Raw genomic sequence first — 21,868 nt, 5'->3', positions numbered from 1 at the left:
CATCCATCCATGGACAAGTCACCACCTCATTGCAGGACAACATTCACACATTTTAAAGTCAGAATTCATCAGCACTAAATGGCTGCAGTAATGTGAAAGACCAGTGTTTAGTCTTTGTGTTTGACTCACTCATCTGTGGAAATGTTGAGTACACAATTAATTAGCTTTGTATAACTTATTGCAGGGGTCACCAACCTTTTTGAAAGCAAGAGCTACTTCTTGGGTAGTGATTAATGTGAAGGGCTACCAGTTTGATACACACTTCAATAAATTGCCAGAAATAGCCAATTTGCTCAATTTACCTTTAACTCTGTTATTATTAATAATTAATGATATTTACACTTAATTGAACGGTTTAAAAGAGGAGAAACACGAAAAAAAATGACAATTAAATTTTGAAACATAGTTTATCTTCAATTTCGACTCTTTAAAATTCAAATTTCAACCGAAAAAAAAGGAGACAAAAACTAGCTAATTCAAATCTTTTTGAAAAAATTAAAAAAAGAATTTATGGAACATCATTAGTCATTTTTCCTGATTAAGATTAATTTTAGAATTTTGATGACATGTTTTAAATAGGTTAAAATCCAATCTGCACTTTGTTAGAATATATAACAAATTGGACCAAGCTATATTTCTAACAAAGACAAATCATTATTTCTTCTAGATTTTCCATAACAAAAATTTTAAAAGAAATTCAAAAGACTTTGAAATAAGATTTAAATTTGATTCTACAGATTTTCTAGATTTGCCAGAATTATTTTTTTGAATTTTAATCATAATAAGTTTGAAGAAATATTTCACAAATATTCTTTGTCGAAAAAACAGAAGCTAAAATGAAGAATTAAATTCAAATGTATTTATTATTCTTTACAATAATAAAAAAAAATTACTTGAACATTGATTTAAATTGTCAGTAAGGAAGAGGAAGGAATTTAAAAGGTAAAAAGGTATATGTGTTTAAAAATCCTAAAATCATTTTTAAGGTTGTATTTCTTCTCTAAAATTGTCTTTCTGAAAGTTATAAGAAGCAAAGTAAAAAAAATAATGAATTTATTTAAACAAGTGAAGACCAAGTCTTTAAAATATTTTCTTGGATTTTCAAATTCTATTTGAGTTTTGTCTCTCTTAGAATTAAAAATGTCGGGCAAAGCGAGACCAGCTTGTTAGTAAATAAATACAATTTAAAAAATAGAGGCAGCTCACTGGTAAGTGCTGCTATTTGAGCTATTTTTAGAACAGGCCAGCGGGCTACTCATCTGGTCCTTACGGGCTACCTGGTGCCCGCGGGCACCACGTTGGTGACCCCTGACTTATTGGATTGATTGATTGATTCTTTTATTAGTAGATTGCACAGTACAATTGACCACTAAATGGTAACACCCGCATAAGTTTTTCAACTTGTTTAAGACCACGTTAATCAATTCATTTAAGCACCTGTACAACATCTCAAGATGTTACTTAACACTTTTTGTAGAGATAGTCAATGTTTTTCAAGTGTCTAATGTCTCATCAAAATGTTTCCCGACCACCTACTTCAACAGGGGTCTGTGACTCCTAGGGGTCTACAGAGGTACTGCAGGGGGGCTGTGGAATTTTTGGTAGATTTAAAAATATATATCTATATATTTTTTTCATATTTCCCCCTGCAATTTTTCCACAAATGTTAGTGTCTTTAAATACACATGAGCTGTCTTGTTAATCATATTATTATATTCATGGCAGCATTTAAGATACTAGTTTCCAGCTAGTAATTACCGCAGTAGTCTATTAACGTCCTAGTTGTCAGCTCCTAATTAAAGCGCCGTTGTCAGCGTGGATTAGCGTGCTACTTGTCAGCTAGCAATTTGCGCTCTAGTTGCCATCTAACGATTAGCACTGTATTTGTCAGCTGGCAAGTAACGCCCTAGTTGTCAGCTCCCGATTGGCAAATGAGTTGCAAACTAGTGATTACTGCGTCAGTTTTCTGCTAGTGATTAGTCCACTAGTTGCCAGTTAGCGATTAGCACGCTAGTTGCCAGCGGCGTTATACTGTTACCATTTGAATATCAATAGTATTGCACAATAACAAGGTGCCTTTGGGAGCAGTTTAATGCACTTTGTGGCCAATCACGGTTATTGTTGACAATCAAACTTAAACACACTAACCAACTAATTGAATGTGAAATGTGTGTCCTAACTTCCTTGTTTACATTGACAGATACCTCACCCTCTCACATTAGTTGTTTACATTGACAGATACCTCACCCTCTCACATTAGTTGTTTACATTGACAGATACCTCACCCTCTCACATTAGTTGCTTACATTGACAGATACCTCACCCTCTCACATTAGTTGTTTACATTGACAGATACCTCACCCTCTCACATTAGTTGTTTACATTGACAGATACCTCACCCTCTCACATTAGTTGTTTACATTGACAGATACCTCACCCTCTCACATTAGTTGTTTACATTGACAGATACCTCACCCTCTCACATTAGTTGTTTACATTGACAGATACCTCACCCTCTCACATTAGTTGTTTACGTTGACAGATACCTCACCCTCTCACATTAGTTGCTTACATTGACAGATACCTCACCCTCTCACATTAGTTGTTTACATTGACAGATACCTCACCCTCTCACATTAGTTGTTTACATTGACAGATACCTCACCCTCTCACATTAGTTGTTTACATTGACAGATACCTCACCCTCTCACATTAGTTGTTTACATTGACAGATACCTCACCCTCTCACATTAGTTGTTTACATTGACAGATACCTCACCCTCTCACATTAGTTGCTTACATTGACAGATACCTCACCCTCTCACATTAGTTGTTTACATTGACAGATACCTCACCCTCTCACATTAGTTGTTTACATTGACAGATACCTCACCCTCTCACATTAGTTGCTTACATTGACAGATACCTCACCCTCTCACATTAGTTGTTTACATTGACAGATACCTCCCCTCTCACATTAGTTGTTTACATTGACAGATACCTCACCCTCTCACATTAGTTGCTTACATTGACAGATACCTCACCCTCTCACATTAGTTGTTTACATTGACAGATACCTCACCCTCTCACATTAGTTGTTTACGTTGACAGATACCTCACCCTCTCACATTAGTTGTTTACATTGACAGATACCTCACCCTCTCACATTAGTTGTTTACGTTGACAGATACCTCACCCTCTCACATTAGTTGTTTACATTGACAGATACCTCACCCTCTCACATTAGTTGTTTACGTTGACAGATACCTCACCCTCTCACATTAGTTGTTTACATTGACAGATACCTCACCCTCTCACATTAGTTGTTTACATTGACAGATACCTCACCCTCTCACATTAGTTGTTTACGTTGACAGATACCTCACCCTCTCACATTAGTTGCTTACGTTGACAGATTCCTCACCCTCTCACATTAGTTGTTTACGTTGACAGATACCTCACCCTCTCACATTAGTTGTTTACGTTGACAGATACCTCACCCTCTCACATTAGTTGTTTACGTTGACAGATACCTCACCCTCTCACATTAGTTGCTTACATTGACGGATACCTCACCCTCTCACATTAGTTGCTTACATTGACAGATACCTCACCCTCTCACATTAGTTGCTTACATTGACAGATACCTCACCCTCTCACATTAGTTGTTTACGTTGACAGATACCTCACCCTCTCACATTAGTTGTTTACGTTGACAGATACCTCACCCTCTCCCATTAGTTGCTTACATTGACAGATACCTCACCCTCTCACATTAGTTGTTTACGTTGACAGATACCTCACCCTCTCACATTAGTTGTTTACGTTGACAGATACCTCACCCTCTCACATTAGTTGCTTACATTGACGGATACCTCACCCTCTCACATTAGTTGCTTACATTGACAGATACCTCACCCTCTCACATTAGTTGCTTACATTGACAGATACCTCACCCTCTCACATTAGTTGTTTACGTTGACAGATACCTCACCCTCTCACATTAGTTGCTTACGTTGACAGATACCTCACCCTCTCACATTAGTTGCTTACATTGACAGATACCTCACCCTCTCACATTAGTTGTTTACATTGACAGATACCTCACCCTCTCACATTAGTTGCTTACATTGACAGATACCTCACCCTCTCACATTAGTTGTTTACATTGGCAGATACCTCACCCTCTCACATTAGTTGTTTACATTGACAGATACCTCACCCTCTCACATTAGTTGCTTACATTGACAGATACCTCACCCTCTCACATTAGTTGTTTACGTTGACAGATACCTCACCCTCTCACATTAGTTGTTTACATTGACAGATAACTCACCCTCTCACATTAGTTGTTTACGTTGACAGATACCTCGCCCTCTCACATTAGTTGTTTACGTTGACAGATACCTCACTCTCTCACATTAGTTGTTTACGTTGACAGATACCTCACCCTCTCACATTAGTTGCTTTTATCCACTTTATGTCAGCCATCTTTTCTCCGCCTGTCCAGACGCATGTTTCCCGTCCTGAAGGTCAGCGTGTCAGGTCTCGACCCCAATTCCATGTATTCTTTCCTGCTGGACTTCATGCCCGCCGATGGCTGCCGTTGGAAGTTTGTCAACGGTGAATGGGTGGCGGCAGGCCGGGCGGAGGCGTGCAGTGAGGGGCGGAGCCATACTGGCGTCTACATCCACCCGGATTCCCCTAACTTTGGAGCTCACTGGATGAAAGCGGCGGTGACCTTCAACAGAGTCAAACTGACCAACCAAGTCAACGAAGAAGGACAGGTACCACCTGAAAATATGTGTGGAGATGCTATATGCTACATTTCACTTTTGTACCTTTTGATGGATTTAATGCGGGTGCCGTATCGATCCGTTGTGGTGAAGAAGGAGCTGAGCTGGAAGGCAAAGCTCTCAATCTACCGGTCGATCTACGTTCTCATCCTCACCTATGGTCATGAGCTTTGGGTTATGACTGAAAGGACAAGATCACGGGTACAAGCGGCCCAAATGAGTTTCCTATGCCAGGTGGCGGTCTCTCCCTTAGAGATAGGGTGAGAAGCTCTGTCATCCGGGAGGAGCTCAGAGTAAAGCCGCTGCTCCTCCACATGGAGAGGAGCCAGATGAGGTGGTTCGGGCATCTGGTCAGGATGCCACCTGAACGCCTCCCTAGGGAGGTGTTTAGGGCACGTCCGACCAGTAAGAGGCCACTGGGAAGACCCAGGACACGTTGGGAAGACTATGTCTCCCGGCTGGCCTGGGAACGCCCGGGAGGAGCTGGACCAAGTGGCTGGGGAGAGGAAAGTCTGCTCACATCTTATTGTTACTGAAGGCTTGTCGTAATTCGCTGAGACAAGCAAATGACTAAATGACTACAAAAGCAGTGAAGTTGTCACGTTGTGTAAATGGTAAATAAAAAGAAAATACAACAAATCCTTTTCCACTTATATTCAATTGAATAGACTGCAAAGACAAGATATTTAACATTCAGACTAGGAATGTCCGATAATGGCTTTTTGCCGATATCCGATATTCCGATATTGTCCAACTCTTTAATTACTGATACCGATATCAACCGATACCGATATCAACCGATATATACAGTCGTGGAATTAACACATTATTATGTCTAATTTGGACAACCAGGTATGGTGAAGATAAGGTCCTTTTAAAAAAAATTATAAAATAAAATAAGATAAATAAATTAAAAACATTTTCTTGAATAAAAAAGAAAGTAAAACAATATAAAAACAGTTACATACAAACTAGTAATTAATGAAAATTAGTAACATTAAGTGTTAAAGGTTAGTACTATTAGTGGAGCAGCAGCACGCACAATCATGTGTGCTTACGGACTGTATCCCTTGCAGACTGTATTGATATATATTGATATATAATGTAGGAAGCAGAATATTAATAACAGAAAGAAACAACCCTTTTGTGTGAATAAGGAGGGAGGTTTTTTGGGTTGGTGCATTAATTGTAAGTGTATCTTGTGTTTTTTATGTTGATTTAATTTTAAAAAAACAAAACAATACCGATAATAAAAAAAATGATACAGATCATTTCCGATATTACATTTTAACGCATTTATCGGCCGATAACATCGGCAGGCCAATATAATCGGACATCCCTAATTTAGACTGGTAAACTTTGTTATTTTTTGCAAATATTAGCTCATTTGGAATTTGACGCCTGCAACATGTTTCAAAAAAGCTGGCACAAGTGGCAAAAAAGACTGAGGAATGCTCATCAAAGACTTATTTGGAACATCCCACAGGTGAACAGGCTAATTGGGAACAGGTGGGTGCCATGATTGGGTATAAAAGCAGCTTCCATGAAATGCTCAGTCATTCACCAACAAGGACGGGGCGAGGGTCACCACTTTGTCAACAAATGCCTGAGCAAATTGTCCAACGTGCCAACTTGGGTTGGGTAGATTGGGGTGTCTGGCTCGCAGCTTGTTTTTATTGACCCGCAACAGATTTGAGACAAAACAAACATGGTCCGCTTTAGAATATTACTCAGAAAAGCAAGACAAAAGAACCATTGGGAGCTGCATAGAAAGATGTCTGCAGCATACATGAGTGTCCATCATTCTTCTGGAGTGTGTTTCTTCTTCTGCTTGTTTATTGTGCTGGAGTGGGAGAGAGAGCACCACCTGTAATAATCCACTTCAACTGCTCTCCTCACACACTTGACTTGCAAGCACAGAAGCAGCATAAACATGTTTTAATTGGCCTGCTGCGCTTTAATGTGCTTCCTGTGCACAGTTGCTCAGTCACCACACACACACACACACACACACACACACACACACACACACACACACACACACACACACACACACACACACACACACACACACGGGGCAGTAATGCAGTGTTGAAGCTGGACTGTAATGAAATAATTGCTCCGCTTATTTGTGCATTATGGTAATTATGTTTTTTACTGGGAAATTAACTGAACCGTAATGCCTCAGATTGGCGAGAGAGAAGGAGGTCAACTCAATTTGAAGAGCAGACACTCCAGCAAATGTGGGCCCTGGCACACACACACACACACACACACACACACACACACACACACACACACACACACACACACACACACACACACATACACACACACACACACACACACACACACACACACACACACACACACACACACACACACACACACAAGGAGCCAGCCTCTCAACATAAATAAACATCAATGTTTGTTGTTCTTGTGATGCTTAATTGGGCCTTTGAAATGTTGGTGGCGGGGCCTGGTGTGGTGAAAGTGTTTGGACAGAAGACATTGTGTTTTCTGTATGTCTTCCAGATCCTGGTCAAATCTCTTCACAAGTACGAGCCTCATCTGCACATCGTGTCTGTGGGCTCTCGACAGCGTCTGGTGTCCAACGTTTCCTTTCAAGAAACTCAGTTTATCGCCGTCACTGCATACCAGAATGAAGAGGTTACTTTCACCGTTACCTTTTTCCTGGAGTCGTACATAACCGTAATCAGACGTAGATAAAGAAGTGGCCCCTTATTTACAAAAGCCAGAAGCAGTGAAGTTGTCATGTTGTGTAAATGGTAAATAAAAAGAGAATACAACAAATCCTTTTCAACTTATATTCAATTGAATAGACTGCAAAGACAAGATATTTCATGTTTATTTTTTTTTTGCAAATATTCATGAACTTAGAATGTAATGGCAGCAACACATTGCAAAAAAGGCATTTTTACCACTGTGTTACATGGCCTTTCCTTTTAACAACACTCAGTAAAGGTTTGGGAAGTGAGGAGACACATTTTTGAAGTGGAATTCTTTCCCATTCTTGCTTGATGTACAGCTTAAGTTGTTCAACAGTCTCCCTTCTCATATTTTAGCCTTCACACATGTTCAATGTCTGGACTACGGGCAGGCCAGTCTAGTACCCGCACTCTTTTACTATAATTGATGGCATTGTCTTGCTGAAATAAGCAGGGGCGTCCCTGATAACGTTGCTTGGATGGCAACATATGTTGCTCCAAAATTTGTATGTACCTTTCAGCATTAATGTACATTAACGTTCAATATCTTGTCTTTGCAGTCTATTCAATTGAATATAAGTTGAAAAGGATTTGTTGTATTCTCTTTTTATTTACCATTTACACAACGTGACAACTTCACTGCTTTTGGGGTTTGTAGTAAACATCTGTTTAAATACGGCACTAATTAGACAACAACAACATACACTAGCGTTCAAAAGTTTGGGTTCACATTGAAATGTCCTTATTTTTGAAGGAAAAGCACTGTACTTTTCAATGAAGATAACTTTAAACTAGTCTTAACTTGAAAGAAATACACTCTATACATTGCTAATGTGCTAAATGACTATTCTAGCTGCAAATGTCTGCTTTTTGGTGCAATATCTACATAGGTGTATAGAGGCCCATTTCCAGCAACTATCACTCCAGTGTTCTAATGGTACAATGTGTTTGCTCATTGGCTCAGAAGGCTAATTGATGATTAGAAAACCCTTGTGCAATCATGTTCACACATCTGAAAACACTTTAGCTCGTTACAGAAGCTACAAAACTGACCTTCCTTTGAGCAGATTGACTTTCTGGAGCATCACATTTGTGGGCTCAATTAAACGCTCAAAATGGCCAGAAAAAGAGAACTTTCATCTGAAACTCGACAGTCTATTCTTGTTCTTAGAAATGAAGGCTATTCCACTAAATTGTTTGGGTGACCCCAAACTTTTGAACGGTAGTGTAGATTAGCAGATATTTCCCAACAAAGCATTGGTTGACCTTCATATACATTGACCTCACAACAGTGATACGTAAATGTTACCAGGTATCTCTGACCAAACATTCTTGAGTGATGCTATTTGACCGTGCATCTTTTATATGAAGCAATCCAAACATCCATGGTGTGAATACAGAACAAGTACACACATGTAACATGCCCACTGAACCATGTGGACATTATAAAAATGCCATACGCATGTCAAAATGACACCCATCTAATTACGCTACAAACCAAGATGACAACTTCTATTTTGCCATGTTTGGCACATTATGGCTGTTTGATGTTTCTGATTGATTGCAAAACGTTAAAGGGGAACTGCACTTTATTTGGAATATTGCCTATAATTCATTTGTACCAAAGTAGTCTTTGATGAAGTCTGTCATGATTAGTAGTGATGTTGTTGTTGAAGGGAAAAGCCAACAGTGTGATACGTCTGTCAATTTTATCAAATGTGTAAATACCTCCTGTCAAACACCAACTGCATGTCAATCATTTGACCCCCTTTTTTTTCTCCATCTGACTTCTGCCCATTAAATGGTGCTACTCGGCCAGCAAACTAAGTACAGGACACTAGATACCACACACTGGTCATCACAGAACGTTAATCAATCGAATAAAAGAAAATAGAGCAACCTGAACTCTAACACAGTCCTATCTTCAAAATACTTCGGATAGATATCTACAAATAGATGAAGAAGACATACAAATACAAACCCCGTTTCCATATGAGTTGGGAAATGGTGTTAGATGTAAATATAAACGGAATACAATGATTACAATATATGATACAAACATATTCAGTTGAATATGCTACAAAGACAACATATTTCATGTTCAAACTCATAAACATTTTTTTTTGTTGCAAATAATCATTAAGTTTAGAATTTGATGTCAGCAACACGTGACAAAGAAGTTGGGAAAGGTGGCAATAAATACTGATAAAGTTGAGGAATGCTCATCAAACACTTATTTGGAACATCCCACAGGTGTGCAGGCTAATTGGGAACAGGTGGGTGCCATGATTGGCTATATAAACAGCTTCCCAAAAAATGCTCAGTCTTTCACCAGAAAGGATGGGGCGAGGTACACCACTTTGTCCACAACTGCGTGAGCAAATAGTCAAACAGTTTAAGAACAACCTTTCTCAAAGTGCAATTGCAAGAAATTTAGGGATTTCAACATCTACGCTCCATAATATCATCAAAAGGTTCAGAGAATCTGGAGAAATCACTGCACGTAAGCAGCATGGCCGGAAACCAACATTGAATGAGCGTGACCTTCCATCCCTTAGACGGCACTGTATCAAAAAGCGACATCAATCTCTAAAGGATATCACCACATGGGCTCAGGAACACTTCAGAAACCCACTGTCAGTAACTACAGTTGGTCGCTACATCTGTAAGTGCAAGTTAAAGCTCTACTGTGCAAAGCGAAAGCCATTTATCAACAACACCCAGAAACGCCGCCGGCTTCTCTGGGCCCGAGATCATCTAAGATGGACTCATGCAAAGTGGAAAAGTGTTCTGTGGTCTGACGAGTCCACATTTCAAATTGTTTTTGGAAATATTCAACATCGTGTCATCCGGACCAAAGGAGAAGCGAACCATCCAGACCAGGGGTCAGCAACCTTTTTGAAAGCAAGAGCTACTTCTTGGGTAGTGATTAATGCGAAGGGCTACCAGTTTGATACACACTTAAATAAATTGCCAGAAATAGCCAATTTGCTCAATTTACCTTTAACTCTATGTTATTATTAATAATTAATGATATTTACACTTAATTGAACGGTTTAAAAGAGGAGAAAACACGAAAAAAATGACAATTAAATTTTGAAACATAGTTCATCTTCAAATTTGACTCTTTAAAATTCAAAATTCAACCGAAAAAAAGAAGAGAAAAACTAGCTAATTTGAATCTTTTTGAAAAAATAAAAAAAATAATTTATGGAACATAATTAGTAATTTTTCCTGATTAAGATTAATTTTAGAATTTTGATGACATGTTTTAAATAGGTTAAAACCCAATCTACACTTTGTTAGAATATATAACAAATTGGACCAAGCTATATTTCTAACAAAGACAAATCATTATTTCTTCTAGATTTTCCGGAACAAAAATTTTAAAAGAAATTCAAAAGACTTTGAAATAAGATTTAAATTTGATTCTACAGATTTTCTAGATTTGCCAGAATAATTTTTTTGAATTTTAATTATAATAATTTGAAGAAATATTTCACAAATATTCTTCATCGAAAAAACAGAAGCTAAAATGAAGAATTAAATTAAAATGTATTTATTATTCTTTACAATAAAAATAAATAAAAAATAATTGAACATTGATTTAAATTGTCAGGAAAGAAGAGGAAGGAATTTAAAAGGTAAAAAGGTATATGTGTTTAAAAATCCTAAAATCATTTTTAAGGTTGTATTTTTTCTCTAAAATTGTCTTTCTGAAAGTTATAAGAAGCAAAGTAAAAAAATTAATGAAATTATTTAAACAAGTGAAGACCAAGTCTTTAAAATATTTTCTTGGATTTTCAAATTCTATTTGAGTTTTGTCTCTCTTAGAATTAAAAATGTCGGGCAAAGCGAGACCAGCTTGCTAGTAAATAAATAAAATTTAAAAAATAGAGGCAGCTCACTGGTAAGTGCTGCTATTTGAGCTATTTTTAGAACAGGCCAGCGGGCTACTCATCTGGTCCTTACGGGCTACCTGGTGCCCGCGGGCACCACGTTGGTGACCCCTGATCCAGACTGTTATCGACGCAAAGTGTAAAAGGCAGCATGTGTGATGGTATGGGGGTGTATTAGTGCCCAAGACATGGGTAACTTACACATCTGTGAAGGCACCATTAATGCTGAAAGGTACATACAGCTTTTGGAACAACATATGCTGCCATCTAAGCGCCGTCTTTTTCATGGACGCCCCTGCTTATTTCAGCAAGACAATGCCAAGCCACATTCAGCACGTGTTACAATAGCGTGGCTTCGTAAAAAAAAAAAAGTGCGGGTACTTTCCTGGCCCGCCTGCAGTCCAGACCTGTCTCCCATCCAAAATGTGTGAGTATTATGAAGCCTAAAATAGGACAGTTGAGACCCCGGACTGTTGAACCACTGAAGCTCTTCATAAAACAAGAATGGGAAAGAATTCCACTTTCAAAGCTTCAACAATTAGTTTCCTCAGTTCCCAATCGTTTACTGAGTGTTGTTAAAAGGAAAGGCCATGTAACACAGTGGTGAACATGCCCTTTCCCAACTACTTTGGCACGTGTTGCAGCCATGAAATTCTAAGTTAATTATTATTTGCAAAAAAAAAATAAAGTTTATGAGTTTGAACATGAAATATGTTGTCTTTGTAGCATATTCAACTGAATATGGCTTGAAAAGGATTTGCAAATCATTGTATTCCGTTTATATTTACATCTAACACCATTTCCCAACTCATATGGAAACGGGGTTTGTACAATACAAAATAAGGGAAAACCAAACATTAGTAAAAGCAACAGTATCAATAATAATATCAATAGGAGTTGATAGGATGGTAGATTTAGTTATGAAACCAATTACATACATTTTTATGCTTAGAAAATCCTGAATAAAATGTGCAGAGTATGTTTAGAAAAATAAATATAATCTGCAAACTTCAAAGTGTGATGTCGTGATGATGTCAGTAGAACTGCCGTCACATTCACAAAAAAAGCCCTAAAGTCAAGTGTCCTTGGCAGTGTGATGTGTGACCTCCTTGCATGTTTTCTCTGCAGATCACAGCTTTGAAGATCAAATATAATCCTTTTGCCAAAGCTTTTCTGGACGCCAAACACAGGTACAGTCAGTTTGATGTATGTGACCTTTAATCAGTGCCTTGTGGAAGGTGTTGTCCTTTTTTTTTGGGTGTCTCGACCCTTTAGCGATTCCTCCCAGGATGTTAACTTGAATACTATCACCTAATAGTCCCATAGTCTGTGCCACTTGACTTGTATATGTCATGTCATGTTTCCCAATATACTTAGCTCAGCTAGCAGTGTTATGGCTATTTCAATATACTGTGTGTGTAATATGTGTTGCTCACCACAGGAACATCGGTGGACAAGGTTTACCTGAGCCCAAAGAAGCTCGTGTTGGCTTTCCACCATGTAAGTTTTGCATTTAATAAGCCTTGTGAATTAGAGAAGATAATAATTACCTTTTTATTTTGGATCTAGCAACCTGGAGTATTTGAGGGCAACATAGCACTGACTGTATTGCTACGTTAATAATCATCTAGAGTAAGGATGTCCGATAATGGCTTTTTGCCGATATCCGATATGCCGATATTGTCCAAGGGCCGTACTTATCAAGCTTCTTAGAATGACTCCTAAGAAGTCTGCTAAGAGTTGACTTAAGAGTAAATAAATTCTTGGCTGAAAGCTGCACTTAAAAGTTAGTTATCAAGCGTCTTACTCACACTTTCAGCGAATTGTAGGACTGAATCTTAAGTGTCACACTCAGAGCTGAATTACGACATTACTATGTGCCGTAAACGCAATTTTAGGTGACGTCATTTCTGTGTCCATAGAAATGACCAATCACGGAAGGGAATCCGTTGTCTAAGAATAAAGAAATATCTTGGAAATATTTAAGTGGACAATGGGAGTGTATATTTTGACAATAAACTACAAAATAATACAAAACAAACTAGTCCCCGCCGGCACTCACGCTACCACTCCCTCTCTTCTCTCGCCCACACACTCACTGACGTCACTCACCTCACGGCCACACACATACGCTACTGTCATAACATTTTCTTTCCAATTCATTAATTAGGCAACTAATTTGAAACTGGTGTGGGTGGCTCTATATATACTAGCCCACTGCAGACACATGCAGAAATCAACAAGGAATCGAAAAGTATTAAATCTGTGACAAAAATAATATCTGCTCTGTCTAAACGATACCGTTTGATCAGCTGCTCGTCATCAAAAAAAAAACAACATTGTTCCGTTCCCTGAACGTTGGCGCACGTCTCTCTCGCCTCAGTGCCATCCCCTGCTGGCAACTCCTAACCACTTAAGACACCTCTGAAGGTCTCTTAAATATCGTGGAGAGTAGGAGTGATTCTTAGACTTAAGAACGTTGATAAAAAGCTTTTATTCTTAAGTTTGGGAGTAGGACTAAATTTCGCAAATTCTCAGGACTTAAGTGTAAAATGGCACTCTAAGAAGCTTGATAAGTACGGCCCCAACTCTTTAATTACCGGTACCGATATCAACCGATACCGATATCAACCGATATATACAGTCGTGGAATTAACACATTATTATGCCTAATTTGGACAACCAGGTATGGTGAAGATAAGGTCCTTTTTTTTTTTAATTAATAAAATAAAATAAGATAAATAAATTAAAAACATTTTCTTGAATAAAAAAGAAATTAAAACAATATAAAAACAGTTACATAGAAACTAGTAATTAACTAAAATTTGTAAAATTAACTGTTAAAGGTTAGTACTATTAGTGGAGCAGCAGCACGCACAATCATGTGTGCTTACGGACTGTATCCCTTGCAGACTGTATTGATATATATTGATATATAATGTAGGAAGCAGAATATTAATAACAGAAAGAAACAACCCTTTTGTGTGAATGAGTGTAAATGGGGGAGGGAGGTTTTTTGGCTTGGTGCACTAATTGTAAGTGTATCTTGTATTTTTATGTGGATTTAATAAATAAAAAATAAAAAAACGATACTGATAAAAAAAAAACGATACCGATAATTTCCGATATTACATTTTAACGCATTTATCGGCCGATAATATCGGCAGATCGATATTATCGGACATCTCTAATCTAGAGTAATTATCTCTATTCAAACAGTATAATACAGCTACAAATGCAAAGAACATCAACGAAACAATCGGCAAAAGCTATTTTACACGTCGGGTAAAACATTCAGGGAAAGTTTACAGGAACTTTCACATTTACCCAGGTAAATAAAGTACCTCCTGTCAATGTTCCCTCTAATTGTTCATGTGTGAGCAAAGGCAAAAAGTCCGTGAGCATTGAGTGGAGGCCATGTGAGCAACATCACACGTGCACACTGTGGCTACACCCGCAGCACATTGAGTGGAGGCCATGTGAGCAACATCACACGTGCACACTGTGGCTACACCCGCAGCACATTGAGTGGAGGCCATGTGAGCAACATCACACGTGCACACTGTGGCTACACCCGCAGCACATTGAGTGGAGGCCATGTGAGCGACACCACACATGCACACTGTGGCTACACCCGCAGCACATTGAGTGGAGGCCATGTGAGCAACATCACACGTGCACACTGTGGCTACACCCGCAGCACATTGAGTGGAGGCCATGTGAGCAACACCACACGTGCACACTGTGGCTACACCCGCAGCACATTGAGTGGAGGCCATGTGAGCAACACCACACGTGCACACTGTGGCTACACCCGCAGCACACCTGGCCCAAACATGACTAAATAACAACTTACATCTCCATCCATTTTATACCGCTTGTCCCTTTCGGGGTCGCTGGAGCCTATCTCAGCTGCATTCAGGCGAAAGGCGGGGTACACCCTGGACAAGTTGCCACCTCATGGCAGGGCCAACACAGATAGACAGACAACATTCTCTTATTATTATAATCAAATGACAGCAGTCATTTCCATTTGTAATGTAAGTGTTTAGGCCCACTTACAATGACAATAACAACAAATATTGTTGTTCATGAAGTGTGTACTTGTATTGTTTGTCTGGGTGGAGGTCCTGCTTTGGAAATCATTTGTACCCCTTTCAGACATTGCATTTAGTTCCCATTAAAATATCCACATGTAGCACAATGAGATGTAAGCAGGGGATCATGTGTACATTCCTGCAACTTCCTGCTTGTAAAAAATATATTTTTATTAGTATTTATTTCATATACTAACAGCATTTCATGATTAATATTTATAAATGAAGATTCCTAATAAATGACACTAGAATAAGCACACATTTGATTGGTAAGTCATAGTGTAACGACCTGGAATGACACTTTATGTGTGCTGTTGGAGTTGTCCCACTTTTTGTGTGTCTGTAAACGCATCACTGGCTAAGTGCCATATGTGCATGTGTTGGCGCAAGTGAGAAAGAGCAAGCGGGTGCTGTCGATATAACAAAGTTGCTTTTGGTCTGGTTTGTACTGCAGAAAATGGCCACTTTTGCTAGATATCATTTTTTTTACTAATGTTTTGGTGATGTGTTTATGGCCGACAATAAAGACTTTTGCTCAGTAAAGTGATGGATGGAATTCATGTCCTCAAAGCGTCTCGACAGACGTTACAATATTTGAACAATGATGACGAAAACTGTTTTCGTGTCCGTGTCGCGTCGAAAATTGTTATGCGCTTATTTTTTTATTTGATTTTGTGCGTGGCATAGATTTGCCGTGCGCAGAGGACGCTTGAGCAGTGCGCAATAGCACAGGCGCGCACCTTAGAAGGAACATTGACCCCTGTGTTTCCACCAAAAACTACCTAGGTAGATTTTGTTGTAAAATAACTATTTAAAGTTCCTGGTAGCTAGTTGGGACTTTCGGAAGTTGGCAGGAACCTTAGAGGGGAGGGCTATGCTGTTTTAACGCTGATTGGTTAAACACAGTTGTGGTGGTCCTAAAACTATTATGGGTCTACTGAAAATGTGAGGGTGAAAAGTATACATACAGCAATGTTAATATTTGCTTCCTTGGCAAGTTGACCTGCAATAAGGCGCTTTTGGTAGCCATCCACAAGCTTCTGCTTGACCACTTGACCACTAAATTGCTGCAGTTCAGCTAAATGTGTTGCTTTTCTCACATGGACTTGTTTCTTCAGCATTGTCCACACCTTTAAGTCAGGACTTTGGGAAGGCCATTCTAAAACCTTCATTCTAGCCTGATTTAGCCATTCCTTTACCACTTTTGAGGTGTGTTTGGGGTCATTGTCCTGTTGGAACACCCAACAAGACCCAACCTCCGGGCTGATGACTTTAGCTTGTCCTGAACAATTTGGAGCTAATCCTCCTTTTTCATTGTCCCATTTAAAGCAGCAGTTCCATTGGCAGCAAAACAGGCCCAAAGCATAATACTACCACCACCATGCTTGACGGTAGGCATGATGTTCCTGGGATTAAAGGCCTCATCTTTTCTCCTCCAAACATATTGTGGCCAAACAGCTCCATTTTTGTTTCATCTGACATCACATGGACAAAGATAAGACCTTCTGGAGGAAAGTTCTGTGACCAAAACACCAAAAATGATTCCTGGGCGTGGCCACTGCTGCTGCCCACTGCTCCCCTCACCTCCCAGGGGGTGAACAATGGGGATGGGTCAAATGCAGAGGACAAATTTCACCACACTTGGTGTGTGTGTGTGACAATCATTGCTACTTTAACTTTAATATTGTCCTGTTGGAAGACCCAACCGCGCCCAAGACCCAACCTCCCCAAACACACCTCAAAAGTGGTAAAGGAATGGCTAAATCAGTTGAGTTGAAGCTGCCATGCAAAGTCAGGCTGGTCTCTGTGCTCACCAGCTGGAGGCGGGAACTTCTCTTATGGTAGCAGCCTTTCGCTCAGGTCACATCCACAGCACGGCTATCGGCGCCATGGTTACCCAGGAGGACACTCACCTTATCCCAGCCCTTACCTGCCGCAATGCTCGCACCATTCAGGTGACTTGCTCGGTTAGTCGTACTAAAACATATTTGTGACTAATCCAGAGTTAGTATTTGAATAAACACTTTGTGTGTCAAGATGTTCAGGTGTTGTCAGATGGCTGGAGCTCCTCCCCCTTCCCCCCAGCTAACAACGCCTCTTCATCACAGCCTCCTCCTCCTCACAGTCCCAGGTAAGACTCCGCACTTGAGCTCAAGTGAGATATTTAACATGAACTGAGCTCTCCCTCGTGTGTTCAGCCAGTATCCTTGTCTGTGGACGCTTGGCTGCAGTGAGATCAGTTCCTCCAGTTCTTCGTGTCCTCTCTTCCAAGGACCGGTCTGTGGCGAGAACCTCATGCAGCCGCACTGCAGCAGCCGAGTTGGCGGTGCGGTGTGGGCTCCTGGGCCCGCCCATTCTTTCTAAGAAGCAACCTCATTGGCTGAACAGGATTCAGCTTCAACGAGCGGATGTTTCATTTCAACTGAAACATGACTTGTCTATATTTATGTGTATTTAAGCAGGCCCGCTAAAGATGAATAAAACATGGCTGTGTCACAAATCAATACACTTACGTGTCAACTACTTCCTGAGGGTGACCATTTCAAGTGTGTCTTACTAGAACTGATGAACTCAACATTTAGCTGCTGTTCCTCTTTCTTCTTCTCTTCACTCATTTCCACCGCCATGACTTGCTGCCATTATTTCACGTTAGTTCATTCCCTTTAGCTATATAACCTCCACGGCAGGAATGGGCAATTAATTTTCACCGGGGGCCGCATGAGCAACCCGAGCACTGCTGGGGCACACCGACAATATTTCAATTAAATTTTGCTCAATATTATTTTTGATATACCGTAAAATAAATAATAATGTCATTTAACCTAACTTAACTTTATACAAAAGCAGATTGCTTTTGATGGTTTTATTTTTAACACTGTCTTACACAACACTTCCTGATGTATAATACAATGCAAAAATGTCCATTTCTGTCACTTTATCCTGCATCCTCTTTAAAAGTCCCAACATTTTTCCCCGTCAGATTTGGACAACCATCTGTCGTCACACCTGCCAGCTTGTCCCATTTCAGTCCTAACATGTCCAAACACGCATTTACCTATGTGAACAAGTCATTACCTGTGGTTGTCTCTTTAATTGACTGCATGGCTGCCAGCTCCTCCGTGATTTGAAAGTCTGCAGTTATCCCACGTAAGAAGATGAGCAGCTGGGCGGTGTCACGTACATCGCAGCTCTCATCCAAAGCCAGCGAAAAACAGTCAAAGTCGGCCGTTCTGTTCTTCAACTGAAGCTCTGAGTTTCCAGCGATGGTCTCAACCCGCCTCGTTAGAGTGCGTCCGGAGAGTGACACGTCAAATGCACCCCTCTACTCAGGGCATATCAGCGCAACAGAATCCAATAAGCATTTCATTTTTTCATTTTCATTTATTTATTTATTTCAGGCAATGACAAAAACGTACAAGTTGACAAAACATAATAATATAAATTAATATAGTGCATTATTGTCCAGTTTTGCCTGAAAGGGAGTGGGAAGAAGATAACTTTTTTAATCCCACCCCCAGTTCTCCATTCAGTGATTATTCACATGAGTTTCACTCTCACTTTGTTCAAGGATTATAATACAGATGTTGTATCATAGTGGCATTACCATAGGTAACAATAATTATTACACTGTAACAATCATTTGTATCAACAATGTAGGAATAACGAATATACCAACAATGGTAATAGACAACATAGCAATAATGGTAATAGACAACATAGCAATAATGGTAATAGACAACATAGCAATAATGGTAATAGACATCATAGCAATAATGGTAATAGACATCATAGCAATAATGGTAAGGAAACATTGAGCACATGTTAAAACACTTTGAGACAGAGTATAGCAGCAGGTCAAATTAAAGACCCTCATCTCTATATTTGAACCAGACCCCATGTTTGTATAATAGTTTAAATCCATTAATAGTTTTCCTTAATAAACTCTCCGTCAGAAAACGCCTTACTTTTTCTGGCGATTTTGTGAGAAATGACGAAACTTGTCCTGAGGGCTGCATCTCTGGGGGTGTGAAATTTGGCAAAAAGTCCTTGTTGGGTTTGCAGTTTTACCATCAGCCTCCCTTGCACGCGCTTCATCAGACAGATTCCGGTATTTTTCCTGGTGCTTGGTCGTGTAGTGGCGATTCAAATGATATTTTTTAAACACAGCAACTTGTGTAGCACAAATGAAGCACACGGCTTTACCTTTCATTTCTGTAAAGAAATACTTGGCAGTCCATGTCTTGTTGAAAACACGCCATTCCTCATCAACTTTTCTCTTTTTAGCATCTCGGGGTTAACCGGGCATCACTTGTCGCTGTGCACCTTCACTCACAGGTTACACACGGACATATGCCCATAAATAACGCTTTTCAAAATAAAAGCAGCACAGTTGTATTGCACGCATGACATAGATGTTTTTTTTAATTGATTTTGTAATTTGCGATTGCCGCTGTTCACATTCACTCACAATCGCACACGAGCATACGTCCACATGGAAGTAATACAAATAACGCTTTTCAAAACAAAAGCAGCACCGTTGTATTGCACACTCGACATAGATACTTTTTAAAATGTATTTTGTAATTTATGATTGGCCTCACGCGGGCCGGACAGGGACGCACAAAGGGCCGGATGTGGCCCGGGGGTCGCAGAATGCTGATTTGGAGCGTGTTGCCGTACTTCTCAGTGTGAATGCACTTAGGCAAAGGAAGTAGGCCAATTATCACACTGTGGTCTTAGTTCCTGAGTGTGGTCTTAGTTCCTGAGTGTGGTCTTAGTTCCTGAGTGTGGTCTTAGTTCCTGAGTGTGGTCTTAGTTCCTGAGTATGGTCTTAGTTCCTGAGTGTGCACATTTGTGTCATGCTCTCAAATCCATTACCCTCATTTACTTTGTTGTACAAACCCCGTTTCCATATGAGTTGGGAAATGGTGTTAGATGTAAATATAAACAGAATACAATGATTTGCAAATCCTTTTCAAGCCATATTCAGTTGAATATGCTACAAAGACAACATATTTCATGTTCAAACTGATAAAAAATGTTTGTTTTGCAATTAATCATTAAGTTTAGAATTTGATGTCAGCAACACGTGACAAAGAAGTTGGGAAAGGTGGCAATAAATACTGATAAAGTTGAGGAATGCTCATCAAACACTTATTTGGAACATCCCACAGGTGAACAGGCTAATTGGGAACAGGTGGGTGCCATGATTGGGTATAAAAGTAGATTCCATGAAATGCTCAGTCATTCACAAACAAGGATGGGGCGAGGGTCACCACTTTGTCAACAAATGCCTGAGCAAATTGTTGAACAGTTTAAGAACAACCTTTCTCAAGCAGCTATTGCAAGGAATTGAGGGATTTCACCATCTACGCTCCGTAATATCATCAAAGAGAATGTGGAGAAATCACTGCAGGTAAGCAGCTAAGCCCGTGACCTTCCATCCCTCAGGCTGTACTGCATCAACAAGCCACATCAGTGTGTAAAGGATATCACCACATGGGCTCAGGAACACTTCAGAAACCCACTGTCAGTAACTACAGTTGGTCGCTACATCTGTAAGTGCAAGTTAAAACTCTTCTATGCAAGGCGAAAACCGTTTATCAACAACACCCAGAAACGCCGTCGGCTTCGCTGGGCCTGAGCTCATCTAAGATGGACTGATACAAAGTGGAAAAGTGTTCTGTGGTCTGACGAGTCCACATTTCAAATTGTTTTTGGAAACTGTGGACGTCGGTGAAGGCACCATTAATGCTGAAAGGTACATACAGGTTTTGGAGCAACATATGTTGCCCTCCAAGCAACGTTACCATGGACGCCCCTGCTTATTTCAGCAAGACAATGCCAAGCCACGTGTTACATCAACGTGGCTTCATAGTAAAAGAGTGTGGGTACTAGACTGGCCTGCCTGTAGTCCAGACATTGAAAATGTGTGGCCCCTGCAATAGCAGAAGGGAGACCCCCGGACTGTTGAACAACTTAAGCTGTACATCAAGCAAGAATGGGAAAGAATTCCACTTCAAAAATGTGTCTCCTCACTTCCCAAACCTTTACTGAGTGTTGTTAAAAGGAAAGGCCATGTAACACAGTGGTGAACATGCCCTTTCCCAACTACTTTGTCACGTGTTGCAGCCATGAAATTCTAAGTTAATTATTATTTGCAAAAAAATAAAAAATAAAGTTTATGAGTTTGAACATGAAATATGTTGTCTTTGTAGCATATTCAACTGAATATGGCTTGAAAAGGATTTGCAAATCATTGTATTCCGTTTATATTTACATCTAACACCATTTCCCAACTCGTATGGAAACGGGGTTTGTTAAAGTCAGATCATTTTCTGTGTTGT

The 21,868-nt window shown here is 39.7% G+C and overlaps 1 protein-coding gene across 9 annotated transcripts in view; it reads left to right on the top strand.

Annotated features, from left to right (window-relative positions):
• The window catches only part of tbx19 (T-box transcription factor 19), a 31,519-nt gene extending 13,520 nt beyond the window's left edge, over positions 1 to 17,999 (top strand). For 4 of the 9 annotated variants that reach the window (XM_062041792.1, XM_062041808.1, XM_062041833.1 and 1 more), the window contains 7 exons: positions 4,511 to 4,787; positions 7,332 to 7,466; positions 12,553 to 12,614; positions 12,866 to 12,924; positions 17,339 to 17,476; positions 17,559 to 17,652; positions 17,724 to 17,999. In XM_062041792.1, coding sequence (XP_061897776.1) covers positions 4,511 to 4,787; positions 7,332 to 7,466; positions 12,553 to 12,614; positions 12,866 to 12,924; positions 17,339 to 17,476; positions 17,559 to 17,652; positions 17,724 to 17,979 — 1,021 coding nt within the window. In that variant the 3' untranslated portion in view covers positions 17,980 to 17,999. Of the gene's footprint in view, positions 1 to 4,510; positions 4,788 to 7,331; positions 7,467 to 12,552; positions 12,615 to 12,865; positions 12,925 to 17,338; positions 17,489 to 17,558; positions 17,653 to 17,719 lie in introns of all 9 variants that reach the window. The other 5 variants (XM_062041824.1, XM_062041815.1, XM_062041850.1 and 2 more) reach the window with 5 other exon arrangements.
• Positions 18,000 to 21,868: the final 3,869 nt, after the last annotated feature.

This window comes from Entelurus aequoreus, linkage group LG01 (assembly GCF_033978785.1).
Source record: "Entelurus aequoreus isolate RoL-2023_Sb linkage group LG01, RoL_Eaeq_v1.1, whole genome shotgun sequence".
In the NCBI taxonomy this organism is placed as follows: Eukaryota; Metazoa; Chordata; class Actinopteri; order Syngnathiformes; family Syngnathidae; genus Entelurus; species Entelurus aequoreus.
This window is presented reverse-complemented; position numbering and strand designations above follow the sequence as displayed.